At 42.2% G+C, this 13,728-nt stretch overlaps 1 protein-coding gene and 1 long non-coding RNA gene across 2 annotated transcripts in view; both read left to right on the top strand.

The window, feature by feature from the left end:
• Positions 1-13,728, top strand: part of cfap299 (cilia and flagella associated protein 299) — a 57,533-nt gene that overhangs the window by 11,310 nt on the left and 32,495 nt on the right. The window contains exon 3 of the mRNA XM_076998611.1: positions 7,093-7,183. Coding sequence (XP_076854726.1) covers positions 7,093-7,183 — 91 coding nt within the window. The remainder of the gene's footprint in view (positions 1-7,092; positions 7,184-13,728) is intronic.
• On the top strand, positions 8,808-11,218 carry LOC143509794 (uncharacterized). Its single transcript, XR_013129780.1, has 3 exons — positions 8,808-8,972; positions 10,061-10,352; positions 10,504-11,218. It is a non-coding gene; the product is annotated as an uncharacterized LOC143509794 (long non-coding RNA).

The raw sequence follows: 13,728 nt of genomic DNA, 5'->3' as shown, positions 1-13,728 counted from the left end.
TTCTTCTTTTTTTTTTTTTTAGATATTTTAATTTAAATAAAATACCAAGACAGACTTTGGTAGTACAGTGATTAGGAGAAAAACATCTGGCCATTCTCATACAATGACTCAAAACGCAGATATGTTTTGTTATTATTGGTATTTCAACACTAATTTGTTATTGGCAGATAACATTTTCATGCCACTCAAATGTGAGGCATCATGCAAAACCTGTTTTGAGTCAAACGTCCACGTGGAAAAAGGTTGTGTAAAACCCAGCGGAACATCTGCTGGAGGTTGGAGGATTTATGGGGAACTTTGGCCTCCTCATGGTCGTGGTCATCTGTCCAAAGCAAGCAGGTTCCTCTAAATCCTGTTTATCCTGCAAGAGTGAAGGAGCAAGCATGAGAGGGGCAGAGAGCAGGATGACCAAGAATAAACTGGCTCTCATCGGCAGCAGTTGACACAACATGTCCGAAACTAAACAAAACAAGACAACAGGACTTGTGTGACCATAAACTGGTTTGAAATGATAATCTATGTTTTCAGCCATTTCAGGTTTGAGAAAGAGAGGTGCAGTCATATTCAGACTGCGCAGTGTTCACTCCCACCCCATGTAGAAAGAGTTTGGCCAGTAAAAAACATCTTATTCTTTGCACTTCCGCCTATTAATGATTAACATTTTTCCCCGACTGTTTGCACATCTACACTCTCACCAGCTCCTTACCTTTAGAGGACTGCTGCTTGCTATTTCAATAAATAGAGTGATCCAACAGCTGAGAAGTGTTTTTCACTCCATGCAAGTATTCAGCTGCCACCGAGCAACCGAACGAAGCACGTGAAAGACGCCAAACCATTGGCTGAATAAACTGTTTGAAAGATTACTGTGGGAGGAAGAAGGTCCCATGAATCAGTCCTGGGCCCTATCTCCCTGAGCTTCCCCCACAGTAACGTGCTGTTTATACGTCCGTAAACACGCCCAGAAAGTTCATGCACCCTCATGCTGCAATGACAGGGTGTTTACCCCCCAGCAGAGACAGCGTGATGCACAGTGGAGGGTCCGTATCAGGGCACGTGCTGCTTCTTTTTCACATGAGTTTTGAGGTCACTGTTGTCTTTTGACTGTCACTTCACTTTCTGTATGTCACCTGAATTTGCCAAAATACAAAATCATTTAAGCCTTACACAGTTGTAAAATACACAAGACTGTTGTTTGTTTGTTTGTTTATTTATGTCCAGATGCAGTTTTACACCAGATTGCCAAAAATGACAAAACATAGCATATATTATAAACACCTTCACAAATGGCTCTACTGTTATTCTTGATTATTACTTGCAACAACCACTATGTAATAGCCGAGTCCTGGTTAATCCTCTTAATGAAGCGTCGTGTCAAATTCAAAAGGCAAATGTAAGGCCGGTCTGTTTCTGAGTTGCTACTTTACATTCTCGAAGCGTGACTTCCCATGTTGCTCTTGCTACTGCTTGGGGGTAACCCCATTTACACGCCTCCTCGCCACCTGTGTTTACATTGGGGCCTCGGCCTCCATGACCTAGCAGCAGTTCCTAACACGCAGAAGATGGAGTGGGCTCCCAGTCTTCATATATGTGCTGCCCCGGCACTTTCACAACTATGCGATTCTAAGACTTTCATTACGGGCATTAACCAGAGGTTGATATTCCTCCCTCAAATTCAAGTGTATGTGAACATGGAAAATGGTCAAATAAACCAAAGAAAATATCACTTTTATAATTGGTGCTAATAACAGGCCAAACAAACTCCATTGATAGTAACTCATCGCTGGTACTTTTGAGTGCTCTGATGATTTTGCTGTAAAATGATTGCGGTATAACTACTGCTATGAGAGTTGAAGTACCGTACACTTTGTTGATTAGGAGAGGAGAAAGCGGGAGGGAGGGAGCAGCGTTTGGTGTTGTGTTACTGCTGCTGTCCCAGACCTGTCAGATGGGCTACGGGCTTCGCACTGCAGTGGGATCAGGACATTTTTATGAGACATATGCAGACAGTTTAAGCCCTGGCTCGTTATCACAAGCCCTTTGCTTCAGAGGAAGCTGCTCATTTCAGCACCATTACCAGTGCACTGGTCACTTTTCTGGAGCTGACATCATGCACGTCCTGCTTGTTTTTCTCAGTTAGTCACTGCTACCAGGGAAACAAGATCTGCCCCTGAGCTTAAGCACGGTGTGATTGCAAACAGTTGTCGATATCCTGAGAACTTGATATTCTTTTATTCTTCAACTTGACCATTGTTGATTTTTTGTCAGTGAACTTTTGAACTATTTGATATGCTTTGATGCTGTCTTAGGAAAATCACTAATTTTGGATCATGTTCGTACAACATGAAGTCAAAGTCAATTTTATTTGTATAGCACTTTTTACATAATCAGCTTTACAAACTCACGAGTTCCCGATCTCTGAGAGAGAAATGAGAGTTCAAGTCAAGCATCCCTTTGAATCCCTTATTGGCAATGGTGGTGCATTATGGTGGTGGTGTCTATAATACATTCCAATCTATAATACATTCCCAAAATCTATCCAGTGCATTTGATCTATATGCGGTACATACTACCCACTTTAACTCAACATTCTACCTACATTAACTGGCAAATTTGCTGATTTGCCATGGGTGTATTGGACTTATTGGCAAAAAGACAAAATATGGGATAAAGTTACTTACTTTAAAGTTTTATTTACAGACTTCACCCCATCTTTTGTCTTGTTCAGTCACACTCTCTAATCACAGAACCACTTCTGACTGGATAGAATATGGGTGGTGGACCACCCAAATGACTCTTGACTCTTGACCATGAGATTACCATGGAAGAGGGTTTTGTGCCGATATGAGTGTTTCAAGTACAGTAGTGCTGCTAGGGTTTTTGCATGTGTCCCTGCTGAAATTAGAGTCTCCCGCAGCTCAAAAATATCCAGCCAACAGTGATCCTGTTCACTGAAACTGACCATTGAAGAAGACCTGGAGCATCTAACACAAGTTGTGCATGACAATAGATGGGCTACTGTTTGTAACTGTGTGTCTACATGGTTGCCATTGTCTATCCATAATGTTCAGGCTGCATGGCTTTTGAGTACATGATGACTATACTGTAAAGCTGCCTTATATAAAACAACTATATCTTAGACATCTCAGTCTTGTGTGTGAAGACAAGGGGGTTTCCACAAAACAGTTTTGGAACTCAAACCATATGGAATAGTGACCGTTTGAGCTAAGCACTTCTGACAGGACCAATATATTTCATGACAGGGGTTGGATGCTGATATTAAAGTGTAATGTACACTGTTGGAGTTGGTTTACAGCAGGGAACCCTTCACTTTACAAGAATGAAAAGCATTGATTCATTCAAAGACTTACAGGGACATTTGTGGTGTGAGACGCAAAACCTGTTACAGCTTCTCAGTTGTCAATTCACGACTTTTTTTTCATTGCACTAATAATGTCATTATCTGCTTTTTTTACTTCCCTTTGTTATTGTGACAGTTACACTGGAGGGCTGTATATCAAGTGTAAAGGCCATCTGAAATCCATTTTGAGAAAGAGCTCTTTTTATTATCCTTCAGTGTGATTAATTACTTTTGTGGGCTCTTGGCTAGCGCAAATAACTCCCTTCTTTTGTGGTCCTGAATTGACGACTATATATATATGTATATATGTGTGTGTGTGTGTGTGTGTGTGCGTGTGTGTGTGTGTGTGTGTATACACACATATTATTCATGAGTTTATCTAACATTTTTTTTTTAATGAAGATGAGGTGCACACACTCACACGCACACATACACACACATACACACACATACACACATTGTAACTTCACTCTTTGATTTGACATTGTGTGCCATGCCTTATGTCCAAAACACCCTTAAATTGGATGTAAATAACCAGGCCCTCCATGTGCATCAACATCATATTTCAAGGCTACTTAGGCTTGTCCTCTAAGCACCATTTATCATAGGCCTATAAAAATAGAGACTGAAAGTTCTCTGACACTGCATCACGACAAGGCAGAACGGCCCAACAGAAACCATTTTCCCAACCTTTTGTTCATCCATACACTACATAAAAATACATGTTTGGCCATGTTATTAGTCAGCATTCTGTACTTTACTGTTTGTGTTTCCTTATCCAGGTCTCAAATCTGCTCTGACGGAGCTATATTAGATCTTGATGCAGTTCTAATCAAACACAGGAAAGTGCCCGGCTATCTTCCTCTCCATCTCCACCACACGTAGCTCAACCAATGCTGCCAGAAACTAACAAGTTCTAGCAGTGTGCTGTATATGAGAAATGCTGTGGTCAATGTTGTTGGACGCAGCTTGTGTTTTTGCAGAAGCCTTTGCCGCCCTCCCAATGCGTTTGTGGCATCTGGCAAGCAAATAAATGTGTACTTTACAATTTGCTATGTAAAATTGTAATTAAAGCACATCTGCTTGACACTTGTTCAAAAATACAAGCACAGCACAGATGTCAGATTGTATCGTTTCCTTTTATGTAAGATATCGACAGAACCCACAAGTGGTGCAGTGAATTCTGAAGTATTTCTCTAACATTTAGGAAAATAGAATACTGAATAATGGCCCTTTTTGATGGTGGAAAGCAATAGTTTTTCCCTATCAAAGCATATAATGCAATTGGGATTACATATTAGGATGTAGGATTGATTCATTTAGAAAATCTATTGTTTTTGATGGATTGCTTGGTCAAAAACCGATGATTGGGTGTCATAATGACAAAAAAAAAAAACGTAACAAACAAAATTGCAGTACAATCACCATTCAAGCTCAAACTCAAGAAGTATCCATCCAAATGTTTGTTGGATTGCTTTTGACATTCTATTTTTAAGATCTTCTGTAAACATTTTGAATCAACTTGAAGGTTCTTGGATTGTTTCAAAGACCATGTTGAGGACATTAGCCCAAGGTGAACAGTGAGCACCTTGGGTTCTGGTTCTGCCCAGAGGTGTACTAATTTTGTCCTCATTACTTCTCATTACTTGTTACATAATGAGAACCAACACAGCTGCTCATATGTAGCTGGTTGTCACGAGCTTTCCACTTCTGTTTGCATAAATGGGAAAGGAGATAAATGATCGAGCACCTGTTCATTGCATGGTGATTTAAGCAATGATATAGTAATTCAACACAGCCATCACTGTTGACTTAGCCACTATGACATGTTAGCATATTCACGATGAATAACGTCAACAAACCATGCCAAGAAACAGGCACACGATAACCTGCAGTTGTCACGGAGCACCTACTCCGAATACACCAAGAATGAGATTATTTCTAAGATTAACTCAGCAAGATAATTCTCCAACACCTCTTGTTGACATTTTTGTTTGACACACAATTACTTGGATCAGTGGTCCAGAGCTTACAACACTTTTGCTAATTCACTTGCAACATTCATATGAATGGGGCTTACATATATATCGTGCTTTTAATTTAAGGTCAGCGTAAAATCAAGGCAAAATAGAAGAATAATCATAGCTAGTCGTCATGGGTCCCACATTGTTCTATGTCCTGTGTCCTTTGCATATGAAGACTACACATTTGCTTCTTGCTAACATTACAGCACTTGGCATGCAAATACACATTTATGAACTACAGGCAGCCAAGTAGTTTTAGCCAAATAAATGGCATGTGTGTGTTCCATTTGCTTAGACCTTTTTCCCCTCACGTTCTTTTCATCATCCAGAATAAACAGAAGGGGGCCCCAAGCGCATCGTGGTCTGCTAAATCCTTTCTAAGCAGTAAGCCCTGTTTGAAAAAGCCCCCAACCTGTCCCTCTGTAACTTGAACTACGAGGGTGGATGTCAGATACCCCTAGAGGGAGGAGGGGTTTGGGTGACTCATTAGGAATATTTAGCCTTTTGGCCAGGCACTTGACTTTTGAGTTCATAACCATTTGCATAATGGGCCGTAAAGTGAACCGTCAATTGGCCGTACACAATGTTATAACTATCTTCAGAATAGTTTGTCAGAATGCAGCTGAATGCAGTATACCGTCTTTCAAAGTGCTCTGGCCTGTGTTTGGGCCATGTTTCAATGTCTCTTGACTTTGGGAAGGAGATTGTCATGCTCCATTAAAGCCTTCTTGGAGAAATGATCTAAACGTGGTGCAGGCCTTTACGAGGCTGGACGGGTCACGCTGCACCCAGCTACCCTTTTCACCTCCTCGTGTACCTCACAGAGCAGTGCGTAAACCAACTTCTCAAATACCTGTTTACTGGCAGGCGCACAGTTCCACAGGTATACTGCAGACATTATGAGCGTTGAGCAAAGCGAACGCTGGCTGCACGTCAGGGCGCTGCTGCTACTGCCAGAGGGGCCAGAGTGCCGGTGTGTGTTTTGTCAGGTGCCATGACTTCTGCACTATGCCATAACTTTGCTTGCATGGCACTGAGCCAAATCTTGTCGAAAGCGCAACTCTCTCCACGAGATCGAGTCGAATAGTGGGTAAGGGGAGAAGAACCACCAACAGCATTTGCCCCTGTGACCGATTTACCTATAAATTCCATTTTGTTGTGGCTTTTGGTTGAAACAGCTTGCTGAGTTTTCATTGATTATTTTTTTTTATAAATCAGTTCTTGTTTTTGTTTACAGTTTAGCTTTGACTTAATGTAGACTGCATTTTCTATGTTAAGGCAATTCCCAGAATGTTTCGTGCTGCAGTTTCTTCATGTAAATGACTTGCTAAGCACATTTCTCAGTTTTTAAATGAATGAATACCACAAAATACTTTTATAAAGCTTTTGTGTAGCTAATACATAATTGGCTTAATTGAAATTAAACCAGCGTTTTAATTTTGATCAGCTTTATTGAATATTCAAATTAAATTTTATTCCCATATTGTAACTATTCATTCACATCGTTTGAAGTGAAATGTAGAAAAAAGTGTCAGTATACAAAAGAAATATGGAACATGTCTGCTGGGTAGGAGTAATTACTGTTATAATAAATTCAAAAACTGTGAGCATCAGTGTGAGCATCATGAAAAAATCTTAAACTGAGAACATTTTAGGCATTAAAGACTTTTTAAGGAACATTTCAAACATTTTCGTTGTTGACTTTTCCAGGACCCTGGCAAGTGCAGGAAAAGAACTCAAAGATAACTTCCTGAGAGCGCTGGCAGAGCGTGAGGAAGCCAACCGCACTGGGAAAATGAATGTGAGTACGTTATTACAGCACTCCGTGTGCTACGTAACGGGATTCCCCCTGAAATATTGGGTCATTTTCATTAGGAAAGGAACAAAATCCACACTGTGTCAAGCTAAGGAGACATAAGACACCCTCCTACCCCTCAACCTACTCCCATGTGCCAACACACACACACACACACACACACATACATTTAAGAATTAAATAATTCCTCAGTCCACGTTTCCTTCTCTATCACACTAGAGCTGATGTCAGTTATGAGCACAGGGAAAATTGCTAAAAGCAGGAATCAGACTTTTATCCATGCGAAGAGGGAGCCACAAAATCCAAGAAGTATATAACTAAACAAATAATGAATAGTAAGAGTAAATAGTAGCTCACCCGTGAATGTACAAGTTGATCTTGCTATGTGATATAATGGTTTATGAGCCACCATTTGGTCTTAGATTTATGATTCAAATGATTACTGTTTGAATTCTATGTTTTTGTTACATGACATATAATAATATAGCTGGTATTTTGTATTGTTTGATATAGTACTTTAAACAGACCAGGCAAAAATGTGTCTTTGGGGCAATGAATGACCTTTGTTTCTTGCCAATGTTTGACACACTGCCATTTGTTAACTTTTCTTCTCTCTTCTGAAAGAACATTGTTTGTCATGAATCTAGGGCAGAAAGGTCTTGTACGGGGGTTTGACCTCTTACACAGGACTAAGTGTTTATTATCATGACTGCTAACACTACATGTCACATGGGTCAAATAGTGACAGCATTACATGGTTTCAATAAAATAATACCGCTGCAACACAAGGGCAAATAAATAAAGGGTGAATGGAATGTAAACGCAAACCGTATTGTGTTTTGACCAAGCAGGGGTTTACATGTCCCCACAATTTGTCAAGAGAGACTACAAAACAGGGCTTTTACGTGACCTCTTACCTGCCTCAGTGGGAGTCATGGTTATAAGATCACATGACGTACACTGGCAAGTATAGGCACAGTCCACTGACACATTCTCCCCCCCAAAATGTTGACTCAGTAAACAAAACTGTGCTGCTCCAATGTAATGTTATAAGCCAGTGTTCCTGGATACAAGACTGGGTTACAGCATGTCGATTTCACAAATAGGAGGAGAAACCGCAGTCCAAAATAGTGTAAATCAATCTGTCTACTTCACCCCTTCCTGTGTCTATAAATGAGGATGAGGAAAGCATAGGTGTAAAACAGTGCTGGGTATCAACAATATTATGCTGACAGAATCTTACAGCCCCCCCCCCCCAGTTATTTTTCTCCAAAAGTGCCTCCTTTTAATTGCTTTAAAATGTTTTCTTTTTCCCTTTCCCCCCTTTTAAAATCAAACACACATTTGAGCACTTAATACCACTCCCTAAGAAACTGTTTGAATAGCAGGTTGTTTTAACACAGCCTTGACCCTGTTGCTATGTTTGTGGCATTGAAATAAATGTATGGCAGTAAACATTTAGTCACATGAGTATGAGATACATTGGTATACGTTCATATAATTGATTGTTGTTAGTAATGTATATCTTGTGTATTCACATACATATTTCAAAACTGAACGCCAGGGTATATATCTGGTTTATATTTCAAAAGTTGTATCAGGTGTGATTCGATGAATGCAGAGGTCAGCAGGTCAGCAGGTCTGGTGGCAGTGACAAGCTTGGAGAAAACCTGGAGCTAATGGTGCAGATCCATGGAGTGAGTGGCAGAAGGCCCGTCAGACGGAATCACCCCCATTGACGTGGTGCAGTGTCACTCCTGTCTGGACTCTTGACGTAATCATTGTATTCAGACTACTTTCAACTGTATAAAGAATAGCGAGTGTTCTCGGTTACAGAGTCACATTACAAAATGTGGGATTTAAGCTTGAAGCTCAATATTTAGACCACCCACTAGGGTAAGCTCTAGTCTGGACCAGCTGAGCTCCCAGGACTGGCTGATCCAACCTGTTTATTTGGTACACTGCATAGTGGGGTGGGGCTTGATAGTTGATAGTGTTAACATAATTTGTGAATTATTAGTGTGAATTTGTGCCTTTTAGTGTATATATATATATATATATATATATATATATATATATATATATATACCAGAGGGCCTAAAATATTCTTAAAACATAAATATATATAATATAATTTATCCAATTTTAATTTATCTACTTACAGTTTGACAATCGACATCTAAACAATTACAGAAATATAAGCAAATAAATTATTTGCCCGTGTCAATCTGTGTTGGAAGGTGAGGGGTTAAGTGGAAGCCTGTGAGACTGTGTCTCCCCCTATCAGGACTGTGATGCCCGCTGTTCATTTACAGAGGGCCTCGCAGTTATAATTCAGCGCAATACCAGTTTCAAATGACAGTAAAATTGACCAATCATATCTTCCCTCTTAGTGGGCGGGCTTAACTGTATGATAATTTCCGCCTACTGTGGCGACGCTAGTTGTCGTTAGCGTACCACCACTAGCTAGTTTCGATTCATTCCTTTGATGCCCTCGTGCGCGTTGTTTACATATTCCGCTCCCAAGGAACACGGAGCTGTGAACCTTATTTTGTTGGAACCTACCTTATTATGTGTGTGTGTGTGTGTGTGTGTGTATATATGTATATATATATATATATATTGAGGTTGGTTTTCCCACATAAATCCTTTGCATGCTGACCGGACTGTTTATGTGCATAGCTTTCTGGGTCAGAAGTCTGTTTTTCTTTTATGCCTTCTCTCATTCGGATCCTAGCCCTGGACTGACGTATGAGGCCCGAATCATGCCTGTCAGTCTGCAAGAATCAAGCAAAATAAACTACTTGTTAATAATCTGCTGACAGTTTTAAAAATAGCAATAAAACCATTTTATGTTTCAAGTCTCAGGGCGAAACCTGGAACATTGATTCCGTTCCTGCAGTTCTAAACAGCCAAAGTGGACTGAATCACCGCTATCTCCGAACGTCTTTTCACCGCACTCGAGAGCATGAGATGTGTTGAAGAGGGCAACTCATCGTCCTGTGTGTTATCTGCCCCATCAGCCCACGGAGCCCTGGGCTCCATCTGCATTGTGCCCCCCCCAACCAGCCATCTTGCGAAAGTTTGCACCGCTGCCAAAAGTCACACACAAACAAAAGGTGCACCTGGGCAGATTTGGCATTGTTTACTCTGGGTAAGAAGTTAAGTTTATCAAATCCAGGTCACACCTGTGCAAGGTGCCTCAGGGGCTCCTTTGTTGCAAGGTACACATTTGAAACGGAAGGTGCGCTAACCCCTGCCCTCCCTCCTCACCCCACCCTCCTGTGTGTTTTTTTGCTCTTTAGCAAGAGATACGGTGATGTCAGCATTCGTACCCACTCCCCACCTCCACTTCTAACCCCCAAGTTAAAGCAGGAGTTCAGCACTTTCAGTGACGAACTTTCTTTGCATGTGGTTTCGCCCAGCCAATGATCTCGCACCTCTGTGAGGATGAAATGGAAGTCTATGGGACAAGCATGCACACGTGAGAAAGTCTTCATGAGCCACTGAGATCCTACTTGACATTTTTTAGAATGTATTTGATTGTGCTGCAGTAGCCCAGTTACATGTCATGATACAAGTCGTGATACAAGTTTTGGGCTGCATACCTTGTGTACGTTGCTAGGGATTGTTTTTAATTGAAAGATTTAAAAGTGACCTGTAATTATACATTAGATGTATTAGAAGGGAAATAACAGACACATTTATTGCTCCTGAATCAAAGCTCCTTTGGAAAAAAAAATGTTTACGGCACTCCTAATCACAGACAAGGCCACGTGAAGCCAGTTTCCTTTTGTTCTAGCTGAGTTGAAACCTAGGCAACCTAAAGGCTGATAATACTTTATCCTCAAAGTAAGACCTTTTAAACTTATCAGTAAACATCCCTTAAAGTAAATATTGCAGTAATTAGAACTGCATAATTTTTCCCTTTAGTTTTAAGTATTTTTATTTGAAGTAAGATGAAAATTGTGCAGCCTTTGGACTTTTACCAAGGTTCTGCATTATTACTGAAGGGAGTTGTGTGACATGGTTTGTTTGTCAGCACTAAGAATAAACAGAGATGGAAAAGACTTGAACTGCATATGCCAGGTTCTTTTTACCATTCCAGCCAGGTGATGGGAGTCTTATTAGCCTTGTTGGGATCATTTTAAAGACTAGTGGTGTTGGCACATTTCTTAGTTTTATACCTAATTCTCTGAATAATGTTAAAAAAAGTCATTTTTGCTGAAACCTGAATTTTACAGGGTTACAATGCATTGAGATTTCCTGTCCAAAGTAGGTGGTTGTGTTTGCTCCGCTGACTCTGTGTGATCTGTATCGATCTGGTTCATGCATAGATAATAAGGTGGTCGGTCATGCACTCCACAGATCACATTTAGCATAGAAATGGAGGAATTCCCAGCCATATAATATTACAGTTGGGGTGTGTGTGTCGGTCAGTCAGCTCTTTGTCCTCGTCATGGCCAGTAAAATAACAATAGCAAGTTGGTTTCAAAGCACTTGACCAAAGGTGAATGCAACTTCGAAAAGAGTCATGGAGAGATATCATGTGACCTCGCCTTGAAATCCATACAAAGATTTTCAAAGGACTTTGGGGCAGAGGTACCCCCCCCCCCCCCACCCCCAAATTTAGCCTCATTCATAAAATGGACAAAGGAATCTTTTTGCAGTTTGTGTTATGCAGAGATTTTGGACTTTCTAAAAGATGCATTTGGTTGGGTGTGAAATCAATGTAAGTGAGTTAAAACAATGAGGATGGAATCATTTGCCGGGATATGTGCTCAGTGCTGTGTGCTCAGTGCCGTGTGCTCAGTGCCGTGTGCTCAGTGCCGTGTGCTCAGTGTCGTGTGCTCAGTGCCGAGCGCTCAGTGCCGTGTGCTCAGTGTCGTGTGCTCAGTGTCATGTGCTCAGTGTCGTGTGCTCAGTGCCGTGTGCTCAGTGCCGTGTGCTCAGTGTCGTGTGCTCAGTGCCGAGCGCTCAGTGCCATGTGCTCAGTGTCGTGTGCTCAGTGTCGTGTGCTCAGTGCCGTGTGCTCAGTGCCGTGTGCTCAGTGCCGTGTGCTCAGTGCGTGTGCTCAATGCCGAGTGTTCAGTGCCGTGTGCTCAGTGCCGTGTGCTCAGTGCCGTGTGCTCAGTGCAGAGTGCTCAGTGCCGAGCGCTCAGTGCCGTGTGCTCAGTGCCCAGTGCTCAGTGCCGAGTGCTCAGTGCCGTGTGCTCAGTGCCGTGTGCTCAGTGCCGAGTGCTCAGTGCCGTGTGCTCAGTGCCGTGTGCTCAGTGCTGTGCCTCCTGGAAATGTCATGCATTTTCTAACCATTCTCAAATCCTATGTTTTGTGCCCGGGTGCCTCCAAGAAGGAACTGAAAGTAATTTCATAGTCATCACTTTACAGCGACACATTTGATGTGTCTTTCAAAGGACACCGATGGAATGCAGATCCAGTTTCCACATTTGTGCCACACATATTTGAGCTGATTGACCCCAGTTTGAAGATGCAGCTAGTGGAACCCCCCACCCCCATCTGAGCCAGAGTGGGGGCCAAGCCGGCCACAACAGCGTGCACCCCGGGCGTGCGAGTGGGCATGGCGCCCCCACCCCCACCTGCTGTAGCCGCCCGACACCGAATGCCTGGAAGTTACCGTGCTTAATGGTTTCCTCTGTCCCGCCCCTATAATGAACAGCTGCGAGGGGTTTCCGAACAATCATCTCAACTACGTGCTGGACAGTTTTCAGAGGAGATGAAAAGGGATACACTTAATCTGATCTCTAAGTGCACTGGGTTTGGAGTTTTCACTGTGCATTCTCTGAATAGATGTGCTGAGGGTTGTGGTCGCACGCTGACAACAGCATAGCGTCTCTCATCTGGATCTGCTCACTGTAAGATATGGCCCTCTAATAAGCTATGCTTTATTACCAAACAGAAAAGCACAGCCCTCTGGGAATTCACAGTAACACTGATGATGTGTTTTATCATTTTCAGTGACACTCCCTTTCAGAATACTTCTAGGATTTTCCAGGACATCGTGCAGTGATCTTGGACTGTTTTGGTGTTGTGATACAAATGATGGCAGATCCTGTCATTTGAATCATTTCTCAAGTTTAGTTGAGTAGAATCTCAGTCAGGCGCATCTTCCAAACGGGTTAAGGCCTTTCAGCTCGTCAACGTCTAACTGCTACATGTGACTTCTGTTAGTTTCTTAGGCTCACCACAGAGAGTCACAAAACAGGTTTTATGAAACAAAAGAATCATAAGCTGTCAATGCATTTCAAGGTCTGCCGTGATATACGGAGCCCTCTCCTTTACGCGCTATCCGAGATCAGGGCCTGCGAGCCAGCGGCTGAACCCGACCCCGGCGATATCCGCCACACGCTCTCCCAGCCTGCCGACGGCGTGCCAGACACATGGCCCTCCCGCTGGCCTGATCCGTGAGCTTGATCCGTGAGCCTTTCCACTGCATTTCTTTCATCCCTGCTCAGCTATTAGCTTCGCCGTCCACCTGTTCCTCGGCCACGGCCGAATGTGGAATCCCGTCT

The sequence above is a fragment of the Brachyhypopomus gauderio genome, chromosome 3 (genome assembly GCF_052324685.1).
Source record: "Brachyhypopomus gauderio isolate BG-103 chromosome 3, BGAUD_0.2, whole genome shotgun sequence".
In the NCBI taxonomy this organism is placed as follows: Eukaryota; Metazoa; Chordata; class Actinopteri; order Gymnotiformes; family Hypopomidae; genus Brachyhypopomus; species Brachyhypopomus gauderio.
The sequence above is the reverse complement of the archived record's forward strand: the minus strand, read 5'-3'. Positions and strand labels throughout refer to the sequence as shown.